The sequence below is a fragment of the Caretta caretta genome, chromosome 13 (assembly GCF_965140235.1).
Source record: "Caretta caretta isolate rCarCar2 chromosome 13, rCarCar1.hap1, whole genome shotgun sequence".
Lineage (NCBI taxonomy): Eukaryota > Metazoa > Chordata > Testudines > Cheloniidae > Caretta > Caretta caretta.
In genome coordinates, this window is record NC_134218.1 from 10478008 (window position 1) to 10499897 (window position 21890).

The 21890-nt window shown below is 37.7% G+C and overlaps 1 protein-coding gene across 5 annotated transcripts in view; it reads left to right on the forward strand.

Moving 5' to 3' along the window:
* The window catches only part of SYCP2 (synaptonemal complex protein 2), a 60999-nt gene that overhangs the window by 19910 nt on the left and 19199 nt on the right, over window positions 1-21890 (forward strand). For 3 of the 5 annotated variants that reach the window (XM_075118737.1, XM_075118740.1, XM_075118739.1), the window contains 17 exons: window positions 366-426; window positions 1471-1619; window positions 3121-3195; window positions 4491-4646; window positions 6267-6366; window positions 7711-7886; window positions 9488-9583; window positions 9693-9771; window positions 9889-9946; window positions 10213-10349; window positions 10467-10843; window positions 11545-11669; window positions 14153-14210; window positions 15046-15101; window positions 15635-15683; window positions 16049-16223; window positions 21351-21418. In XM_075118737.1, the coding sequence (XP_074974838.1) occupies window positions 366-426; window positions 1471-1619; window positions 3121-3195; window positions 4491-4646; window positions 6267-6366; window positions 7711-7886; window positions 9488-9583; window positions 9693-9771; window positions 9889-9946; window positions 10213-10349; window positions 10467-10843; window positions 11545-11669; window positions 14153-14210; window positions 15046-15101; window positions 15635-15683; window positions 16049-16223; window positions 21351-21418 (1995 nt within the window). Of the gene's footprint in view, window positions 1-365; window positions 427-1470; window positions 1620-3120; window positions 3196-4490; window positions 4647-6266; window positions 6367-7710; window positions 7887-9487; window positions 9584-9692; window positions 9772-9888; window positions 9947-10212; window positions 10350-10466; window positions 10844-11544; window positions 11670-13243; window positions 13281-13974; window positions 14049-14152; window positions 14211-15045; window positions 15102-15634; window positions 15684-16048; window positions 16224-21350; window positions 21419-21890 lie in introns of all 5 variants that reach the window. The other 2 variants (XM_048820504.2, XM_075118738.1) reach the window with 2 other exon arrangements.

Below are 21890 nucleotides of genomic sequence, written 5' to 3' on the forward strand. Positions count from 1 at the left end.
CTTTGAACTCTCTTGAACTTATTCTTTTATTGTCCTTTGCCCCATACTATCTCACACTGTTGCCAGATATCATAAGTTTTTGTACTGGTGAGTCTGAGAGTTCAGATGTGAGAAATACCTTTCCTTTTATAGAATTTTAGTTTCTGCATTTCAGCTCCTTCATTCAGAATACATTCTTTACATCCATTCCAGTTTGTTCTGAATTGATGGATTTGAAATATCTATAAAAATTTTTGTGTCACAAATGTCTTGATGGTTCAGGATATTATTGTTAAAGAATAATTGTAATAATGCATATTTACATTTAATTGATTTATCATTTAATATGAGTTTTTATTTTCAAAACATCTTGTTTTTTGTTTGAGGATCAACAATGGGAAACAGTCAGCATACCTGAAGAAGAGGTAGAAATGTACAGTCTTGAAGGTACTGACACACATGAATGTATTCTTTTACTCCTAAATTATTCTGTCTACCTAACTATAAATTAATTTGATATTCTGAGTTACTTTGGATGAAATCCTAAAGTCCTTACTCAGTTCTTAAATGAGCAGAATTCTCATTGCTTTCAAGAACTTCAAACCTATGCATTTATATGGATTTGTTAGTTGCGCAGTTGCTCTGCAAAATGCATGCTTAATTTCCTTGTGCAGTTACCACAGCTGCATACATATTTTGGGTGACTGTTCACAAGTGGCTAATTATGATTTCTTTGCATCTACCTGATTTGCATAATTAATTATATTTGGACATGCACATTAAATATACAGTTTTGACTTATTTTAAAATGTTATAAAATTATTTATAAACATATATTAAGGAAAAGCCCACAGCATGAAAGAGTGATGCATTATAATTTATAAAACTCTTCGAATCCTGATTTATGAAATTATTGCAAAATTTTGGAAAATATAATGGTATTGCAAGAATTTTATTGGGAGAATAAAATTAACTTGTTCTGCTATTATAATTGTTGTGACAGGGAATATAAATATTATTGGGCTTGATTTCTTCAGTGCCTTGTAGTCACTTAAACCTTTACAAAACGGGTGCAAAACGCTATCAGATTGGAAATCTGTACTCATGTACAACACTGTCAGTATTTTACACCCACTTGTCATTTTACCCAGGTGTTACCAACTACACAAACTGCAAGGCAGTGAAGAATCTGGCCCGTTTTCCAGAAAATTATAAAAAATGTAAAGAATTAAACCATACGTTCTACAGTACTTATTAATTAGCCTGAAAACACAGTAAATATCTTTTAAAGTACTTTATTTTTTAGAAAAATAATTATTTTTCATACAGTTGAACTTTGAATTGTTTCATTTAAATATAATCCAATTTAGTTTTGATTAGAGAGCAGCAGGTAGGCAAATTGATAACTCTAGAATTCAACTGAGTTTCATGTTCTTTCAAGTGCTAAACAAGAAGTGTTTGAAGACTAATGAATGCTTCATCTTTGTGCAGAAAAAGAGTCAAAGAAGTTACTAACAATAATTCTAAAAAATCCAGTAACTGTGGGTAATCAAGAAGGGGAGCAAATGTTCCTATATTTTGATCCTGTCTTGAAAATCATGGAAGTGGTCCGAAAAGTTTATGGTGCAAATAAATGTAAGGTAAGACTTAAATTTTCTTCCTTTTTCAGCATTTTCTGTCCAACTGAAAAAAAAAATGATTTCACTGTGGATCTGTTATTTTAAGATGGTTTCTTTATTGATATTGTTATGTATTGAGATGCTTACTAACGTTTTCACAATAGATGCTCCAGCATTTCTATTATAAGCTTTTCTGTTAAGGGTTAACAGCTTTTAAAATATACTGCAATTGAGTTTAGTGGGCTATTTATAATTGGTGTTTAATTGGACATGATAGAGGTTGAGACGAAGATTTATAGTATTGTGTGTCTGAAAAAATGTATGTGCAATTATTGGATGCACGCAAAGGCAGCGAATGCATGCACATGGACATTTAACTGTGTATTTGCCATGCATTTACCACTGTTATGAGCACAACCCCAGTAATTGTGCATGCAAACTAGCAACTTGGTAAATAAATGTGTGTGGTTTTTGAACAGGGAGGGACCTTTTTCCATTCTATTAATCTGGGCATGAATTAATGTTAAACCAAACAATTAGTTGAAATCAGTATGTAACAGGGCCGCCTCCTGTCTAACTTGCCTAATCGGCTTCATAGACTGTACAGACTATTTAAATACAAACAAGAATTTGGAATTCCTGTGGTGAAAATTTTTTGTCCATTTTTGTTTTATTCTTTCTTAGATAAGAAAAGGCCTTTCTAAAGATTCCCGAGATTCCTTCTGAATTTCATTCTCATTCTTTTCATTGTCATGTATTTCAGTGTACCACATTTCTTACAAGTGAATGTAGACCAACAATCTTGCCATACAAATCATGGACCATATTGTCCCATCCTTCTCTGCAGATGGAGGGAAAGAAAGCAGTCAAATCCTGGTGGGGGGAGCCTCGGTAGGAAACACTGCTGCTTTGGTGGCTCCCTCTCAACCTTGCAAAAGTCTCTCTGTAGGATTTGGGTTCCTTGAGTTGGGAAAGAGAAAGAATGGTACGACAGATGTTGCCTACATCACCTCTCCCATAAAGTAGCGGGCTTTCTGGGAACATAATAGTGCATTCTTTAGTAGGACATTAATAAACCTCACCCGCCTCCATGATGTGGAACATCCCATAAGGGGAATTCTAGTACCAGTGGCTTCCAGAGGAATCACTGACTGCACTACGGCAGGAGAATTTGCTCCCAGGAAGCCAGAAGTTTCTGTGACCCAGAGCCATTGTGGGACTCCACATAGATGACCATGTGCCTCTGGATATCCTAAGATTTGCTGGTTTGAAGAACTTAACTCCCTGTTACTTGTGTGGATTAGCAAACTGCTCTTCCCTAAACTCCATCTTATGGAAGAATTCATAATAAACTCATCTGGTGCAAAGTTGAAATATTTTCCCCTATGTGGGAGTAACCTGAGTTGAGGACTATATAACCCCATTAACTTAATGTTTTATTTGTGATTCATATAGAAAAAGACGAGAAAGATTAGAAGATAGAACAAATGTATATTTTACATTAATTATTTGTGTTTTGTAGGGATTTACCAAGAAGCAAGCCACATCAGTTGCCAAAACATCAGTTCATATAATTTTTGATGAAAGTGGATCACAGGTACGTTACATAGTTCTGATTGGAAAATTATTTTAATCATGGGGATTTTCAGCCCCAAATCATGTGTCTTTTCAGGGGCCTTACACAGTTGAGAGAGGAGACAGGCTGTCATAAATGATGCATTTTGTTAGATGGATTTCTCTATTGGTTGTAGTCATCATGATCAAACCTAAAGACATTTAACATGGTATTTCTCTTATGTTGATGTTCTCCAATAGCCAGCAATTCTCTTGCTTATGAGCCAGTTTGGTTGTTACAAATCATGATAAGAACAGATGGGCTTTTAAGGCAGATAGTAAATGGTTGGAAGATAGATAAATAACTAACATAACAAACTTTTTTTATTTTGTTTTCTTAAATAGAAATCTTGTATTTATTTTTTCAAAAAGCTCCAGCAACATACAAATCATAAAGCTATTTAGACAAAATCTATGCAAAGAAAACTCACTGAGTAGCTATGATAACAATTAATATGATTCAGGAAACTTTATACATAACCATATTCAGGATAGCGCTTAGACGTTTTCCTGAATAGGAATGCACTTAAGCACATGTTTAAGTGTTTTCCAGAATTGGAGCCACTAGTCTTCCACACTCCTTAAATTTCCCTCCAGTGGCAGCAATGATGGGAGTTATGCTATAGACGGGGCTCCAAGAAGCAGCTGGCATTTTAACAACTAGGTTGTCTAACACTTTTATAGCAGGTATATTCAAATATGGTGGGTACCACTCGCAGATCCCAGTGCATTATTTGTAGTAGCTGCTGCTACTATGAGTGGACCTACGTCACTGGGAAATTTTAGGAGGAACATTTAGAATAGACAAGGCCAAAATACACAGATGTAGTGAATGTGGGGGGTGGGGGGAGCTACAGAGGAAATCATTAAAACATTCTAAGTCAGGAACTTTGAAAGCAAACCAATCTGAGTAGAGTTTTTAGTGCCCCATTTCCTTCCTACAATTCATTCTGTATTTTTCCCCTCACCTTTTCGTGCCATGTTCCACATAAACCCCTACTCACCTTGCAAGCAGGAAGACAGTCATGAGAGAAGCTGCAGTGGTGGACCAGAGTTACATACAAAAGATTGTAAGCAGTGATGAACCCAGCAGTATTATTTAGGGCCTGTTCTTGCAAACTCTCCCACTTGTCTAGTCATACTGCATGTGAAAAGTTTAACAGACGTTAACAGGGCTACTATTTAAGTAAGGTTTTGTGGAATTGTGCGCTTTTTATTTATTTTAAAATAATATATTAAAATGACATGTGATGTCATTTTTCCCAAAATACTGAGTAGGTTCTTGTACCGGAAAGTCAATTGTCACCTTGCTTGAAAGAAAAATCAGGAATGGAAGGGAAATCCAATAAGTCTGTAAAACAAAAACTTCCTGTACAACAAAGGAATCAGAATAAAAAAACTAACCAAGAGAACTGCAAAAATATTCAATCTAAGGTAAGTATGTTTATCAAAACAGAAATAGCATAAATAAAAATTAAATTAAATTCTCGGTTATAGAGTCATGATTAATATATTGTAGTTACACTGCAGTTCATAGACTTCAAGGTTAGACAAAACAGTCATGATCATCTACTCTGACCTCCTGCACTTTGCAGGTCAGAGAACCTCACCCACCCACTCCTGTAATAGACTCATAACCTCTGGGTGAGTTACTGAAAATCTCAAATCATGATTTAAAGGATTCAACTTAAAGAGAATCCACCATTTACTCAACTTTAAACCAGCAAGTGACCCATGCTGTAGAGGAAAGCAAAAAAACCCAAACCCCACAGTCTCTGTCAATCTGACCTGGGGGAAAATTCCTTCCCAACCGTAAATAAGACAGTCAGTTAGACTCTGAGCATGTTGGCAAGACCACCAGCTGGACACCTGGGAAGGAATTCACTGTAGTAACTCAGAACCCTCCCCATCTAGTGTCCAATCTCCAGGTGTTGGGGATATTTGCTACTAGCAGTTGCAAAATGGCCATGTGACTTAAAAACTTATCAATCTAAGTTTCGAAACCACTTAGGTTTTTTGCCCTCACAGCCTTTGAAGGCTGTTCCACAACTTCACTCCTCTGACAGTTAGAAACCTTCATCTAATTTCAAGCCTAAACTTGTTGATGCCAGTTTATATTCATTTGTTCTCATGCCAACATGGGCACTTAACTTAATACTAATTATCACTAGGCTATATAACTGAAGGTTAACTATCTTTCTGAATTTTTAGCTTTTTGGTTTAAAAATTAATAAAATATAAAATGTTATTTTTAAATAGGCCCCCTGCAACTCTGAGAAGGATCTTTAGAATGCTTTCTTAATTTTTTTTGTATATTTGGGTCTCCTGTGGTAGATGGAGGTCTAAGTATATTTTAACCCCTTGCTGGTCTGTTAAAAACCCTCAGTATTAACATTTCTCACTAGAGTCAGGTCTCTCTCTCTCACACACATACACTTGTGCACGCATACACCCACACACAGAATGCAGCTCTAGGTGAGGATGTGAGAAGTCTGTAAAGAGGCTCTGCATCCCTTGTGTACTCAGAGCACAACTCTGTGTGTATCTTCCTGTGCATAGGGGATACTGTAAGCTAGGCCATGGGAGGAACAGAATCAGTGAATTTGTGAGTACATGGGTTCACTAGTCATTATTCCACACAGTGGTTCTGCAGCCTTAAAGTTACAAATATAGCAACTGAGTGGCTCTACTGCTGCATCACAGCCTACTTGATGGATTCTGACACCAGTGGAACTCCTTGTAGTCATCCAGTTACTTATGGATGTGCTTGTGTTATGTATTGAGAAGAGGATTTGGCCCTTGCTGAATTACTTCAGAAAATCCCAACTGCTGTTCTCAGTTACAAATTACATGCTAATTAAAACTCATTATTTTATGTCACATTCTCTTAATATTTGAGAAGTAAAACTTTACGCATTGCCATCAGCACAGGGTGCAAAAATTGAGTCACTGATAGTTAAAATATTGACTGACTTCAGAAATATAAAAAAAAACCCATGATGTCCTAAGCTGTGGTATTAAAATGTATTGTTTGCCTTTTTTATGTATTTCAAGTTTACTACACCGATTAAAAGGAAAGTGTCTGAAGCATCAGTGATTGTCCCAGGTACCGGTGGATTGCCTCTGAGGAGCCCATTGGTATTTGTCAATACGTGTAAGTTGATATTTATGTTTAATGTTAAAAATAAGTTTAAAATAGTTTTTGTACTTTACTTGTAATTTAAACTAATTTCTTTACCTGAGGCATTATGTACTGGTATTTAACACTTCCTATAGAAAAACTTGCATTATGTTACCACAATCAGGCATGAACTATGATATGTTTGTGGAGATGGAAACAAGGCTAAAATGTTATTCATGGGATCTCCCCAGCAAATGCATAGTCCTTAAATTTCTATGCCATACTACTCAAAGCCCTGAAGAGATTCTGAAGTGAAAATTGTAAGGAACTCTTCCACCTTCATTGGCATATTAAGTATCATTTTCAGGAAACTCAAATATAAATAAGTGGCATTTCATAAATAATATTGGGCAGCATTCTCAGGAATCACAGTGTTTACAATATCTACAGCAATCACAGTGAAACTTCTGTTCTTCCCCATTTGTACACCAATCAACCAAACTTTACTCTTGTCTTCTTGACAAGGCACATGACCAGCTTTGTGAGAGTCATTCAGTAGCACCTTTTCCCTCGCACTTTTTGTTTGTCTCTTCAAGAACAATCTGACTATCTTGCTGACTGAGGAGGTGCGGGAGAACTGCAGGTCTGGGCAGAGGAAACCAGGTCTAGAACTGCTTACATTCTCTTCAGAAGAGAATCGCTGATAGAGGAGGAAGTGCAGGAGAACCTTTCCCCAGTCACTCCTGGCTCACCACCATCATCTTCTCACTGGCAAACCCACTTTAGCAGGCTCCCATCACTTGCTCCTTTCCCTCTACACAGAAGCTGCTTAGGAGAAAGGACAGTAAGAGCTCAAATGTGACAGGAGAGGGTTAGGGACAGGAGAGGGTGACAGGAGAAATGAGAGGAGAGGGTGATTGAGGAACATTCATTGATGTAGCTTTCTCACAAAATCCCCTCAAATGCACAGTATCCTCATACTATGTATAACATACAAAGCTAAGTTTTAAAAGCATAATAAAGTTGCAAAGCCAAGCATTCTAAAGTTAGGAAATGCCAGAATTAAGGTTGCCTATGCTACCTTTAGTTGACTTCTCTGTGCATATGCATTATGATAAAGACTTTAATTTCATGATCACATACTCTTTTTCACAGGACTCATGCCTCTTTCAGTACACAGAATCCCTATCTTCTTATCCAGTAGTGTAGCTTCTGTAATTTCACTGGCATAATTTTTGATTTTCACTTGTGTGATATCAGAATAGGTTAAAATTGTTTAAAACTTTATTAAATGAATGTAGTGATGAGAAACAGCCTTTAAATGTTGTGATGCCATTGGGAAAAAGTAAAGTTAAAAAGTCTTTGGTTTGTTTTCAGCAACTCCCCGCAAGGCCCGCTTTAAACTGCCTTTGCAAATGATGAGCTCTTCTGAAAAAAATAACATTAACAGAATAACTGAGAGTGGAACAAAGAATTTGGATCTAGAGCATACTGGACCACATATATCTTCTATAGCTGACTCTCTTAAAAGGCGTAATGTTGCTGCAGAAAAAGTAATTAACATATTTATACTATCTGTTCTTCCTAATTCATACTTTAGCAAGCTTGTGTTTGTGATCTCATTGTGTTTGTAATCAATACTTCACTTTTTAGAAAAGAATAATCCATTTTCATCTTTTATTTTCTTCATAATACTTACTGATCTCATCAGGTTTTGTGCTGATACAAAAGTGGTCTTACAGATCTCTATTTTTTTCCCCTCTATATCCTTTTTTTTTCTAAATCCTGCCTTATTTCAGATTCAAGCTTTCAGCTGGATAAAACTGAACAGGACTCCTACTGGCAAACAAGGATACCTATAAAATTGTATTTGCAATTATATCTGTATTGGTCCCTGGATATTAGAGAGACAAGATGCGTGAGGGAATACCTCACCCACCTTCCATCTGTAAAATTATTCTAAGATCTGCATTTTATCCCTCAAGGCTGACCATACCTACTCTCACCCTCTGGCAAACTTGCTTATTCCTTTCCCATCCTCATACACAATCTGTCAATTTTTTATCCATTGGAATCTCCAGTTCACTCAGCATAATAGTCCCTATATGCTATAGTGTTCAAGGGTTAATGAGCTTTTTTTGACTAATAGGATAGTTCTACGTTACTGACATTTAATACAGAAAACATTTACATGCATTAATTTTTAAATTGCAAAACAGACTTTTTTTGAAGTGATCACATTTTTACTGCAAAGTTTCAAGGACAATGCGAATCTAAAGAAATGGAGAAGATAAAGGTGTGGCCTATTTATAACCAGCCTCTACCTCTGCAGTGCTATCAAAACACAACAACCAAAGATTTTTAGTGCCAAATTTTTAGACAGTTTAATTGTCCGATTGTGTTTCTACTTTGTGAACACAATTACTACAGATGTTTGGGGAAATCAGATAGTTGCATGATCAAATGGATTAGGCTTGTTTCTATACACAATCCCTGAGTTTGAATGAGCATATTTTGTGCATGTAATTTAATTGTGCACCTAATTCTCTGGAAAACCATCTCTTGAACTGCTCAACTTTATTAAAATTCCATTGTCATTATGAAATATGTTAAGGAACAAACAATACCATCATCTACATCTGTGAAATGCCATTGTGTCCAAATTATGGTATTACTGACATTTCTGCAAACTGATGGCCTGACCCAAAGCCCGTTGAAGTCAATGGAAGTACTCCTGTTTACTTCATTGTGCTTCAGATCAGACCCTCAGACTAAAGGTTAATGGGGTTGCGCAGATGTCACTTGAGTATTTAACCTGAAGACACTGGTTTTGCACTGGTGTAGCTGAGGAAGAATCTCTCTTACTGGTGTGAGATGAAAAGATCTCAGTTTGACTGTCAGAACCATGTTGAGTTTGTAGGGTTTGGAGGTGGAAAAACATCTTTTTACTTCAATTTGAACAAATGTCATTAGAAATTACTGAGACACAATGAATATGTAAAAATGATATTTTGGGATTCCAAAACAATTTTTCAGGGTAGAACCACACTGTCTGAAAAACATTTTGTAAGAATCACAAAAATCGTTTTCCAAAATTTATTCTTTAATAGTAAAATTACTTCCTTACTTAACATTACTGACTTTTGCTTTTTAGGGTAGAGATGGCTCTGTACTGGACAATGTATTTTGCGAGACTCAGCAGAATACCAGCAAAACAAGAATCAGAAATGAGGCAAAACTATCTGAAAAGGTTTTGGGAGCCATTATTTTCTAACATTAAAAAAAACTTCTATTCTAAATGTATTTTTGTATGTAACAATGTATATCTCCACTCCAATATATTTTTTGTAATTTTTCAGCAGCATATGTCAGCTGAAAAAGTTTTGGAAATGATGCAAAATGAGGCAGACAGTGAGACCAGCCAAAAAGAAACACTACGTGAGCACTTTTGCAAATTTTGACAATACTCTTTTAAAATCATTCTGTTTTCATATTTTTACAAAAGAAACTGAGAAAATTTAATGTTTAATATCAAATTTAATATGTTTCATTTAGATGAACTATTAGATATTGTTCCTGATTCTCAGCCAGTAGGCAGAAATGACAAACCTTTGTAAGTATTAGAAAACCACCCTAAATAACTGTTGGTTTTATCTTAAAAAAAAAAAAAAAACTTTTGAAAGCTGTATGTGCAAGTATTGCCAAAGACAGTGCTTCTGAGATTTTGATAATGATCTCCAGAGATCTCTTTCAGCTCTGCATTTCCATGATATTAATTTTAATTAACCAGCAGTGTTTTTATTTGTAAACCTGTTACATTTAGCAATAATGACCAAATTTCTGCAATTTAGTGTAAATAAAATAAGATTATTTTTGTAGATTGCCTGGTCTTTTGGAAAGTTCTGCTGATAAAAATAAAATCTGGAAAAAACAGGCATGCTCTGTACCTGAGAAGCTTATAACGAAGTGTGACAAGCAGAAGAGAAGTACATCATCAGGACATACATTCCAAAAAGGTTAAGTTTATGCCCTGTTACTAATAAGTATTTGTGAATGGAAAATTATATTTTTTATGTTCAAACTTTTTAATAAATTTTTATCTTAAAAAGATTTTATTTTCTTGTTTGCATTAGTTCCTGTTCTCAGTGAAAGAGCTGCCAAACAAAAAGCTTTCTATTCAATATTTGAAAGTACTTCTCCAAAACAACAAGCTCAGAGTAGAAAAATATCAAAGAAGCAACAAAAGGAAACCAAAAAACCAGAAGAAAACTGTGTAAGACACAGAGGACAAACGCTAAACAGTTCTAAGCATTTAGAACAGAAAATACTAAGTACAGAGGCAAAAGAAGTTCCCAGCACACCTGAAACATCTTTTAAATCAGTTTATCCAAGTAAAATGACTGAGAAATCTCTGGGATCTTCAACAAAATTAGTGTTGACCAGAAATTCCATGGAGGAAGTTGATGTTTCTTTTAGAAAAGGGACTACAAATCATAAAAAATCTGAGAAGGTGATAGATTTTCATCTTGGTTTCTCTGACTTAGCAGTAAAGGGAATGGTGTAGTTTCAGTGTTCTTTCCACCATATTTTCAATATTTCAGTATAGCCTCAATAGCATATTTTTGATTCTGCTTATTTCTAAATTTGTTTATCATTTAGTTTACACTAATGCAGAAGAATAAGGGGTCCACCATATTTTCAAATGTAACTCATTTTTATATATGTTTTGTGCTGAAAATTTAAAATATTTATCTATTTTAATTTCAGGAGGTTCCTTTTGTTTAAAAATATGAACCAGTCCTTTGTTCTGGTGGCACTTGTGACTGTTACAATTTAAATCAAGATCCCTGATGAAATATCCCAATGCAAGCCCAACCGTATTTAAATATTGGGTCAGAGACAGGATTTTAAACTGTCCATTAAATGGAGCTGGTTTACTGATAAAAATGTCCAGATTGTTGCCACTTGCATCGAAAGCTGTGGTAATTTTGTGGGGAAATTTCTGTGAAGGCTTCCTTACATTGTTCAAGTAGAGGGGTGTGATTTTCTTCCTGTGGAAAAGCTGCCCTCAAGCCTGGTGATCCTGAGGGATCCATGGGTGTTGAGTGCCAACTACATGGAGTCTTTGTACCCAAACTGCCGCTCTACCCTTTTATTGTACAAAGTTTACTGTCAGAGTTAACAGGTTATTTACAAAGTCTGTTGTTACAGAAAGCAAAATCTAAAGAAATGGCTGAAACAATAGAATCAATAATAAGTAAAATCAGTGACAGATATAAACAAAAGGATGATATCGAACATACAAGAAAAGCAGGAGAATTTTTAGCTAATAACAGGTATGGTATAAATTGTTTTCTTATAATAGTTTGAACAGCTTGATTGTGACTTACTTCCTTGTGCACTTGCAAAGAAGAAAGAGCACATAAAGCCCCTATGCAGCCTAGTTTGGTTTATCCAGATCATAAATCTGTGTGAGAAGGTGGAGGACAAGCTCAGCTAAGCCCAGTTTGTGAGTAAGGATTTTGAAGCAAGCCTCCCAGCCCAGGCTGATAGACTTGGGCTCGCTGTAGGGCTCTAAAAATAGCTGTATAGACAGAGCACGAGCTACAACTTTAAAGTGCTGCCTGTACTACTATTTTTAGAGCACTAGCAGAGGAACTGTGATGCTCAAAGTTCCTTTAAAGGCTACAATAATTTGGTTGTATGTAAACTTAATCACATAAAGGTGTGATCTTTAGTGATGCTTAACACCTGCGTCTTCGATTGATTGGTGGGAGCAGTTGTTTCTCAGCACCTTTGAGAATCAGGTCATCAATCACAATTTAAATAATTTTTATATTTCTCTAATTGTGAACAAATGCATCAATATATGTTGTAAAATTGGTTATGAAAATTATTTTGAAAAACGAAAACAGTAACACAAAATAACTTGAGTTTATGTTTGCAGCGTAACTCGTGATATTTGGCAGTTACGGGTTTGTAACTTAGTTCACTCTAACTACTATTTGTTTGCAGGCAGTTCCTGCCCAGCTGTCCCTGGAATTGGTTCTCTTCTGTTATGCAGAAATGGAGAATGCTAGGAGCTCCAACAATAGTGGAAGGAATTTTGGGGGTTGGGATGTATAGTGACTACACAGATTTTCAGTACTACCTATCCCAGTATGTTAGGGGTGCAGATGTTGCTGCCTGGGGATGAAGGATTCTGGGACAGTTTTTTTGCCAGTTTAAATGGATGTAGCTCCCTGCTACTGTATCAGCTTACACTGGCAGAGAATTGGGCCCTTTGTTTCTAGTGCAGCAAACCTACACAAAGAACAGCGACTTAGGGTAAAAATTTTAAAAGAACCTAACACACTGAAATCAATGGGAGTCTGGCACCTAGCTGTGTCTGAAAATCCCTCTAGGCCCCTATGTATATCTAGGCACTTAAATACCTTTAAAAATCTGACACTTAAGCACCATGGAAATTTTACTTTTAGGCTCCTAAATCGCTTAGTTTAAAAATTTATTCCAAAGTATTGAGAGTCAATGGGACTTTGACCCTTATGGTCTAATTCACTTTTGAAAATGAGACTGAGGCTTAAGTCACTTAGGCTCTTTTTATAATTTTACCTTTTGAGCTTTGTGCAGTAATGAGAATTTGGGCCTATTGGGAAAAAAAATGAAGTTGTCTGGATTTGGCTTATAATTGTGCAGTTTTTTTGTAGACTAAGTTCTAAGTTACTAGAATTTTAAGACCTATTTTTACTATATAAAGTCATATGTTATCTTAGAATCTGTTATTGAAGAACTCTGTGATACATTATACAAGCAAATATTTTCTTATCTTGTTAAGGTTTTCATTTATATTAGTAATATATTGAACACATTTTTGGTATGCATTTGATGGTGTTTGATACAAAATTTTTAGGTCACGTTTAAATAAGTCTGGTTTCAAAGTCAATAAGGTACGTTTACTGTTTTTTGGTTTTTTTAACATAGAAAATTGATATAATCAAATTACTGGTTGTAATTTTTTCCTTAGTGTGCTTTGATCTACCTTGTTTTGAAAAGGGGGTGATCAAAGCTCACTAAGGAATGATTAGTGTGACTAGTAGGGTCTTCATGGACAGTTAGTATGCAGCAGGCTTGTGCGGGGTAGATTCATACCCTTCTCGACATGAACTAAATGTTCATGTAGACAAGCCCTTACCATATAGCATATAACGGGATCATTTAATTTATGAGTGAAGTTCATTGTTCCATGATATGCATAGCAACATTATATAGCAGTTTAAAAGATACAGTTAAGAATACTTCATCTAGATCTAAATATATGAGAATAGGTAGGAACACACATTGCTCAAATGGAATTTGAGCATGGTACAGAAACCAACACTGTTATTTTTGGAATAAGTACCATGAGATTTTTAAGGGCCACAGATGATGAGGACTTGTATTTTACATCTCAAAATATTTCTCTTCCAGCAGCCCCTGACCCCTAATACCATATTTGAATATTGTAAGTTAAGTGAGGTTTAGATTCAAAAGCAACTAATTTATCACCCGTGCTTCTGTTAAAGAACTTGCTGATGTATTGATGACTATAGATGACCATGTTTTGAACATTAGACCTGTGTAACTCTTCTTGTGAATATGTAGGGAAAAGTTCAGAATAGAAGCTGTAGAAACGTAAAAACTACAGCTGTGCTTAATATGACTACAGGACATATTGTGTAAGTATCTAGTAATTTTGTTTTAAAATGTTTTAATTATCCAATTATGTTAAGAATATTCCTTGATTCAAGAACTAAAACTTTATTTGTATCTGTTTTGACAGGGATGATGTCTACAATTTTAACTTAAGTGGATTTGATGAACCTACGATAAAGCTTGGAGTAAGATTCCAGCAGTCTACATTAATGTAAACTGGGAACCTTTTAGTTCGTGCCCACAGCATCCACATACAGGAGTTACAGCATAGCACAGTGGTGTGCACTGCTGTTCACATCCTTGTAGTCCGAATTGTAGGGCAATATAAACAAGTCCTGAGAAAGACTCAACCCAAAATACCTAACAGCACAGTGGTTAGGGCACTCACATAGAAGGTGGAAGATATGGGTTCACGCCTTTGCTGCACATTAGGCAAATGTAGGAAATTGAATCTAGGTCTTCCACATCCCGGGTGAATGCTTTTTAAACAATGGGCTGAAAGTTATAAGGGGGAGCACCACCTCCTCCTCTCTATATATTTTATGGGTTTAGACATGCTCTAAGCCTTTTGAAAGGGAGAAGAGTGGAAATTCATGGAAACTAGTTCTCAGTTCCATGAAATCTGGCAGATCCATCCTCTAGCTTTTCCACTCTGCTACCAGCTCTGTCTTTAGCATAAACTATGATGTAGTAGCATACAAGCCACACATCTGAAACTTTTCTAAGTACAAATTGGAGAATATGGGCCAATTTATAACTCTTAAGAAAAAGCTTAAAATATGCATCTAAAAAGAGTAACATTATTTATGTGAAATCTGGGAAGTTTGTACTAAAATATTCAAAGAAAAGATGTGAAATATTCTCTAATGTGTAAAGTGATCATTGTAAATTATTGCAAACAAGAAATTTTGGCGTAAAAAAGGCTTAGTGTTACTCTTTGCATGAATAACTAATATATTTTATATATATCATGAAGATACATTTGCAATTATTTTTAATTTATTTGTACTTACATTTTAGGTCCAAGAATTACATGTTACCAACCTGAAAGCTACTACAAATCTCACAGAAAAAATGTAAGAATGTTACATTGTATTATACTAATGTAAAAAAAACATTTTTTTTCTTAAGGATGGTAATAATGAATAGTTTTGTTTGCATTCTCCAACATCCCCCTATGCCAATCAAGATAGCAGGTGCAAGTCCTTCTAAAGATATAAACAGGAAGAAAACACTCTTGTTGTCTCACTTTCCCTGTAAAGTGGGCTGGCGTAACTTCATCATTTATTTTCCTTTCTTCAGCAGGTAAAGGCAGCTCCAATGGCTTCCTCAGCTGCATTTCGTTGTTGTTTTTTGTTTGTTTGATTGTTTTACTGTTTTCCTTTTGGCAAATTTCTTCCTAATCCTTTCATTTTCATCAGATTACTAGTTTAGTGTTTGAAAGTGAACTGTGGTTTCCAAACTTGCCAAAAAGAGATCAAGTGCATGTGCCTCATAATTCCCCTCCCACACACTCACATACATACCAATAGCCGAAAGATGACAATAACCCCAGCAGATGTCTTCCGCTTTGGATGTATTTATTAATGTAAATATCTCTTTGTTTAAGGAATCCTGATGAAAGCAAAAGTATCCTCCAGAAAAAAGTAGATAATAAAGTAAGTTTCTTAAATTCAGGGAAACTGATATGAAAAAGACCAAAATTTCAATATGGAAAATAACCATTTTTTCCCCTTAAAATGATACAAAGAATTATAAAAAACTCTAAGCCATCTTTCCACTCACATGGTCCTTTATTTGAATGGAGGTGGAACTGCCCCTTGACGTAACTTAAAGCAGCCTGAAGTTACTGAATTTAATACTGTGAAAACTTTTGTAAGGATAGGCCTTTAGACTTGGGTTTTGTAGCTCAAATGCTTCTTATCTCTAGAAATCCCACATACTTTCAGGTAAAAACTGTATTATAAATCGAAACAAAAATAAATGACCTGTAAGCATTTTTGTTTGTTTGTTTGTTTTGTAGAATAAAACTAATAAAAACATGAAGCATCTCTTTAGTGACACTGACACAGAATGCAGAGGTGATGACAGCAAGACAGATATCAGTTGGCTACGAGAGTCTAACAGAAAACCTAAACCCCAACTAGTAGACTACAGCAGAACTAAAAATCTGAAGAAATCTAAAAGTATAGAAGCAAGTAAGAAACTAATTGTTGAACATTTAGGGACTGTGTTTCACTTGCCTGTAAATAGTTTTTAAATTATTTAATTATATTTGCCATGCATAATGTATGTTGTGTGCAGTGTGTCACAGTTCATGGTAACTGTCCCTTGAGGGCAGCCACTCTAGGCTCCCAGCTCCTCAGCCGCCGCCTCTCCTCGGCAGAGACCAACAGTTTCTCCTTCCTGACCAAGGGATCTTTAAAGACTGCACATTCCCTGCCTTCGCTATATTCCCAGCAGTCCAGACTGCCTAAAAGACCACCGTCTGCACTATGCTTTCTCTTCACAGTCTCTGCCCAGTGTATTGCCCGTAGTTATAAGTTACCACACAGCTCTTTATAAGCAAGCACATTCGTTCATCAGGTGGAAGCATTACAGAAAAAACATACTAAAAACAATAAAAGAAATATACACATGCTCAAAAGTTTACTAGAGGTTACCCAACTCCAACATGGGGTTCTGGTAGGTGCCAGTCCTTAGAATCCACAACTGGGTTTTCCTGAGGTTACAAATACATAATTTGTCTCAGATTCAGAACCAGAACAATCATGAATAGTTCAGTCATTCCTTTGTACAGCTTGGGCTTTTGATGTTGGCCTTATGTAAAGGGATCAGCAGACAATGTCTCTCTCCTCAGGGTGTAGCTTCTAAAGGCTGTGTTTTTGCATAACTGGAAGTGGATAATTTGCATTCACCTCCCCTTAGATATCCTCCAAGAAAACCACTTAATATTTTTTGTTCAAGAAGTCCATTCTTGTAGGGTACCTTGTTTCAAATAATCCTTTGAACCCGCAGGTCTCACATAGAATAGAATCATAGAATATCAGGGTTGGAAGGGACCTCAGGAGGTCATCTAGTCCAACCCCCTGCTCAAAGCAGGACCAACCCCCAACTAAATTATCCCAGCCAGGGCTTTGTCAAGCCTGACCTTAAAAACTTCTAAGGAAGGAGATTCCACCACCTCCCTAGGTAACCCATTCCAGTGTTTCACCACCCTCCTAGTGAAAAAGTTTTTCCTAATATCCAACCTAAACCTCCCCCACTGCAACTTGAAACCATTACTCCTTGTTCTGTCATCCGCTACCACTGAGACCAGTCTAGATCCATCCTCTTTGGAACCCCCTTTCAGGCAGTTGAAAGCAGCTATCAAATCCCCCCTCATTCTTCTCTTCCGCAGACTAAACAATCCCAGTTCCCTCAGCCTTTCCTCATAAGTCATGTGTTCCAGTCCCCTAATCATTTTTGTTGCCCTCTGCTGGACGTTTTCCAATTTTTCCACATCCTTCTTGTAGTGTGGGGTCCAAAACTGGACACAGTACTCCAGATGAGGCCTCACTAATGTTGAATAGAGGGGATCGATCACGTCCCTCCATCTGCTGGCAATGCCCCTACTTATACATCCCAAAATGCTATTGGCCTTCTTGGCAACAAGGGCACAATGTTGACTCATATCCAGCTTCTCATCCACTATAACCGTTAGGTCCTTTTCTGCAGAACTGCTGCCTAGCCTTTCAGTCCCTAGTCTGTAGCGGTGCATGGGATTCTTCCGTCCTAAGTGCAGGACTCTGCACTTGTCCTTGTTGAACCTCATCAGATTTCTTTTGCCCAATCCTCTAATTTGTCTAGGGCCCTCTGTATCCTATCCGTACCCTCCAGCGTATCTACCTCTCCTCCCAGTTTAGTGTCATCTGCAAACTTGCTGAGGGTGCAATCCACACCATCCTCCAGATCATTAATGAAGATATTGAACAAAACCGGCCCGAGGACCGACCCTTGGGGCACTCCACTTGATACCGGCTGCCAACTAGACATGGAGCCATTGATCATTACCCGTTGAGCCTGACAATCTAGCCAGCTTTCTATCCATCTTGTCCATTCATCCAGCCCATACTTCTTTAACTTGCTGGCAAGAATACTGTGGGAGACCGTGTCAAAAGCTTTGCTAAAGTCCAGGAACAACACGTCCACTACTTTCCCCTCATCCACAGAGCTAGTTATCTTGTCATAGAAGGCAATTAGATTAGTCAGGCATGACTTGCCCTTGATGAATCCAAGCTACCTGTTCTTGATCACTTTCCTCTCCTCTAAGTGCTTCAGAATTGATTCCTTGAGGACCTGCTCCATGATTTTTCCAGGGACTGAGGTGAGGCTGACTGGCCTGTAGTTCCCAGGATCCTCCTCCTTTCTTTTTTTAAAGATGGGCACTACATTAGCCTTTTTCCAGTCGTCTGGGACCTCCCCCGATCGCCATGAGTTTTCAAAGATAATGGCCCATGGCTCTGCAATCACATCTGCCAACTCCTTTAGCACTCTCGGATGCAGCGCATCCGGCCCCATGGACTGGTACTCATCCAGCTTTTCTAAATAGTCCCAAACCACTTCTTTCTTCAGAGAGGGCTAGTCACCTCCTCCGCATGCTGTGCTGCCCAGTGCAGCAGTCTGAGAGCTGACCTTGTTCGTGAAGACAGATGTAAAAAAAGCATTGAGTACATTAGCTTTTTCCACATCCTCTGTCACTAGGTTGCCTCCCTCGTTCAGTAAGGGGCCCACACTTCCCTTGACTTTCTTCTTGTTGCTAATATACCTGAAGAAACCCTTCTTGTTACTCTTAACATCTCTTGCTAGCTGCACCTCCAGGTGTGATTTGGCCTTCCTGATTTCACTTCTGCATGCCTGAGCAATATTTTTATATTCTTCCCTGGTCCAATCTTTCACTTCTTGTAAGCTTCTTTTTTGTGTTTAAGATCAGCAAGGATTTCACTGTTAAGCCAAGCTGGTCACCTGCCATATTTACTATTCTTTCTAGACGTCAGGATGGTTTGTCCCTGTAACCTCATCAGGGATTCTTTAAAATACACCCAGCTCTCCTGGACTCCTTTCCCCCTCATGTTATTCTCCCTGCCCATCAGTTCCCTGAGGTTGTCAAAGTCTGCTTTTCTGAAGTCCAGGGTCCGTATTCTGCTGCTCTCCTTTCTTCCCTGTGTCAGGATCCTGAACTCGACCATCTCATGGTCACTGCCTCCCAGGTTCCCATCCACTTTTGCTTCCCCTACTAATTCTTCCTGGTTTGTGAGCAGCAGGTCAAGAAGAGCTCTGCCCCTAATTGGTTCCTCCAGCACTTGCACCAGGAAATTGTCCCCTACATTTTCCAAAAACTTCCTGGATTATCTGTGCACCGCTGTATTGCTCTCCCAGCAGATATCAGGGTGACTGAAGTCTCCCATGAGAACCAGGGCCTGCGATCTAGTAACTTCCGTTAGTTGCCGGAATAAAGCCTCGTCCACCTCATCCCCCTGATCTGGTTGTCTATAGCAGACTCCCACCATGACATCACCCTTGTTGCTCACACTTCTAAACTTAATCCAGAGACACTCAGGTTTTTCTGCAGTTTCATACCGGAGCTCTGAGCAGTCATACCGCTCTCTTACAGACAATGCAACTCCCCCACCTTTTCTGCCCTGCCTGTCCTTCCTGAACAGTTTATATACATCCATGACGGTACTCCAGTCACGTGAGTTATCCCACCAAGTCTCTGTTATTCCAATCACATCATAATTCCTTGACTGTGCCAGGACTTCCAGTTCTCCCTGCTTGTTTCCCAGGCTTTTTGCATTTGTGTATAGATACTTGAGATAACTCGCTGTTTGTCCTGCTTTCTTAGTATGAGGCAGGAGCCCTCCCCTTTTGCGTTCTCCTGCTCGTGCTTCCTCCCAGTATCCCACGTCCCCACTTACCTCAGGGCTTTGGTCTCCTTCCCCTGATAAACCTAGTTTAAAGCCCTCCTCACTAGGTTAGCCAGCCTACTTCCGAAGATGCTCTTCCCTCTCTTCATTAGGTGGAGCCCGTCTCTGCCTAGCATTCCTCCTTCTTGGAACACCATCCCATGATTAAAGAATCCAAAGCCTTCTCTCCAACACCACCTGCGTAGCCATTCGTTGACTTCCACGATTCGACAGTCTCTACCCAGGCCTTTTCCTTCTACGGGGAGGATGGACGAAAACACCACTTGCGCCTCAAACTCCTTTATCCTTTTTTCCCAGAGCCACGTAGTCCGCAGTGATCCACTCAGGGTCATTTTTGGCAGTATCATTGGTGCGCACGTGGAGAAGCAGGAAGGGGTAGCAATCCGAGGGCTTGATGAGTCTTGGCAGTCTCTCCGTCTCATCATGAATCCTAGCTCCTGGCAAGCAGCAGACTTCTCGGTTTTCCCGGTCAGGGCGGCAGATAGATGACTCAGTCCCCCTGAGGAGAGAGTCCCCGACCACCACCACCTGCTGCCTCCTCTTTGGAGCGGTGGTCATGGAACCCCCATCCCTATGACAGTGCATCTCATGCCTTCCAATCAGCGGAGTCTCCTTCTGTTCCCTTCCCCCAGATGTATCATCTAGTCCACTCTCCACATTAGTACCTGTGGAGAGAACATGAAAATGGTTGCTTACCTGTATCTGCGCTGCTGGTACATGGACTCTCCCCTTTCTTCTTCTGGAGGTCACATGCTGCCAAATTTCTTCACCGTCCTCCTGTCCCCACTGTGCGGCCTGCTCTTAATCTTCAGAACATTGTGCCCGTAGAAGCATATCCTGACATCTGTCCAGGAAATCTTCACATCTGTCCTCTCTCCCCACTTGAGAGGTTACATATAGTTCTAGCCCACAATTATACATGAAATACAATAGACTTCAAAGATATTTAAATTTAATTAAATACGATCTCCTGAAGATATGGCAGGAAATTACCATATCTGTCACACAATGTACAGTATGTTTTTGTTCTGCTACCTTCCATAACCTATGGACTTTGAAATGTGCTTATCCTCAGTATTTGTGAAGGTGAATTTTGTAAAAAAGTGTTTATTTAGGACAAAAAGAATTCTTTTTAACAAAACTACTACTGTCCAAATAGTAATCTGAAGGCAGTTTAATGCATTGATAAAGATCTGGAAAAGCTGAAGTCCAGGAACAACAAGTCCACTGCTTTCCCCTCCATTGCTTTTCCCACAGAGCTAGTTATCTTGTCATACCTTGTACTGACAATTAAAATTGTAGATGGTCAACGTTTTTTGGATATTAAGCTAGTTTTCTAAATGTTATTGATTTTAACAGCAGATACTTTCCCTGACCCTGCATGTCTGATGGATATATCTGAAGGGAAAAAAACAAAAAATAAAAAGGTAAAGTAAAATTGCAACTTAATTTTAATCGCTATTTTTAATCTATTTTAACTGACCATAGGATTTTTTTTAAATATTTGTATTAATGCACTGTTAACTTTCAACAGAATCCTTTCAAATTCACAGCCACTAAAAATGATTCTGACTGCTCTAATAATACAACAGAGCCAGTTACAATTCCTATTCCCTAATAATACTAGCTGAGAGTTGGAATGATTATGGCATTTTGATGCTTGCGTTTTGTTTTCTAAGATGATGTATAATTTTTTTCGCAATAACTAGTTACTGGTTAATGGCAAGACAAACCATTTTATTCAAATGATTCACTTTTTCAGTGATTGGTTTAGTTAAGATTTACTGCATTATTTATAATACCTCTGAATTGTTTGTAAGATTATTTAGAAAAATGATAAACCTAACTAAGTATAAAAGCTATAAACTGGAAAAGTCACACTTGAAGTTACATTTATAA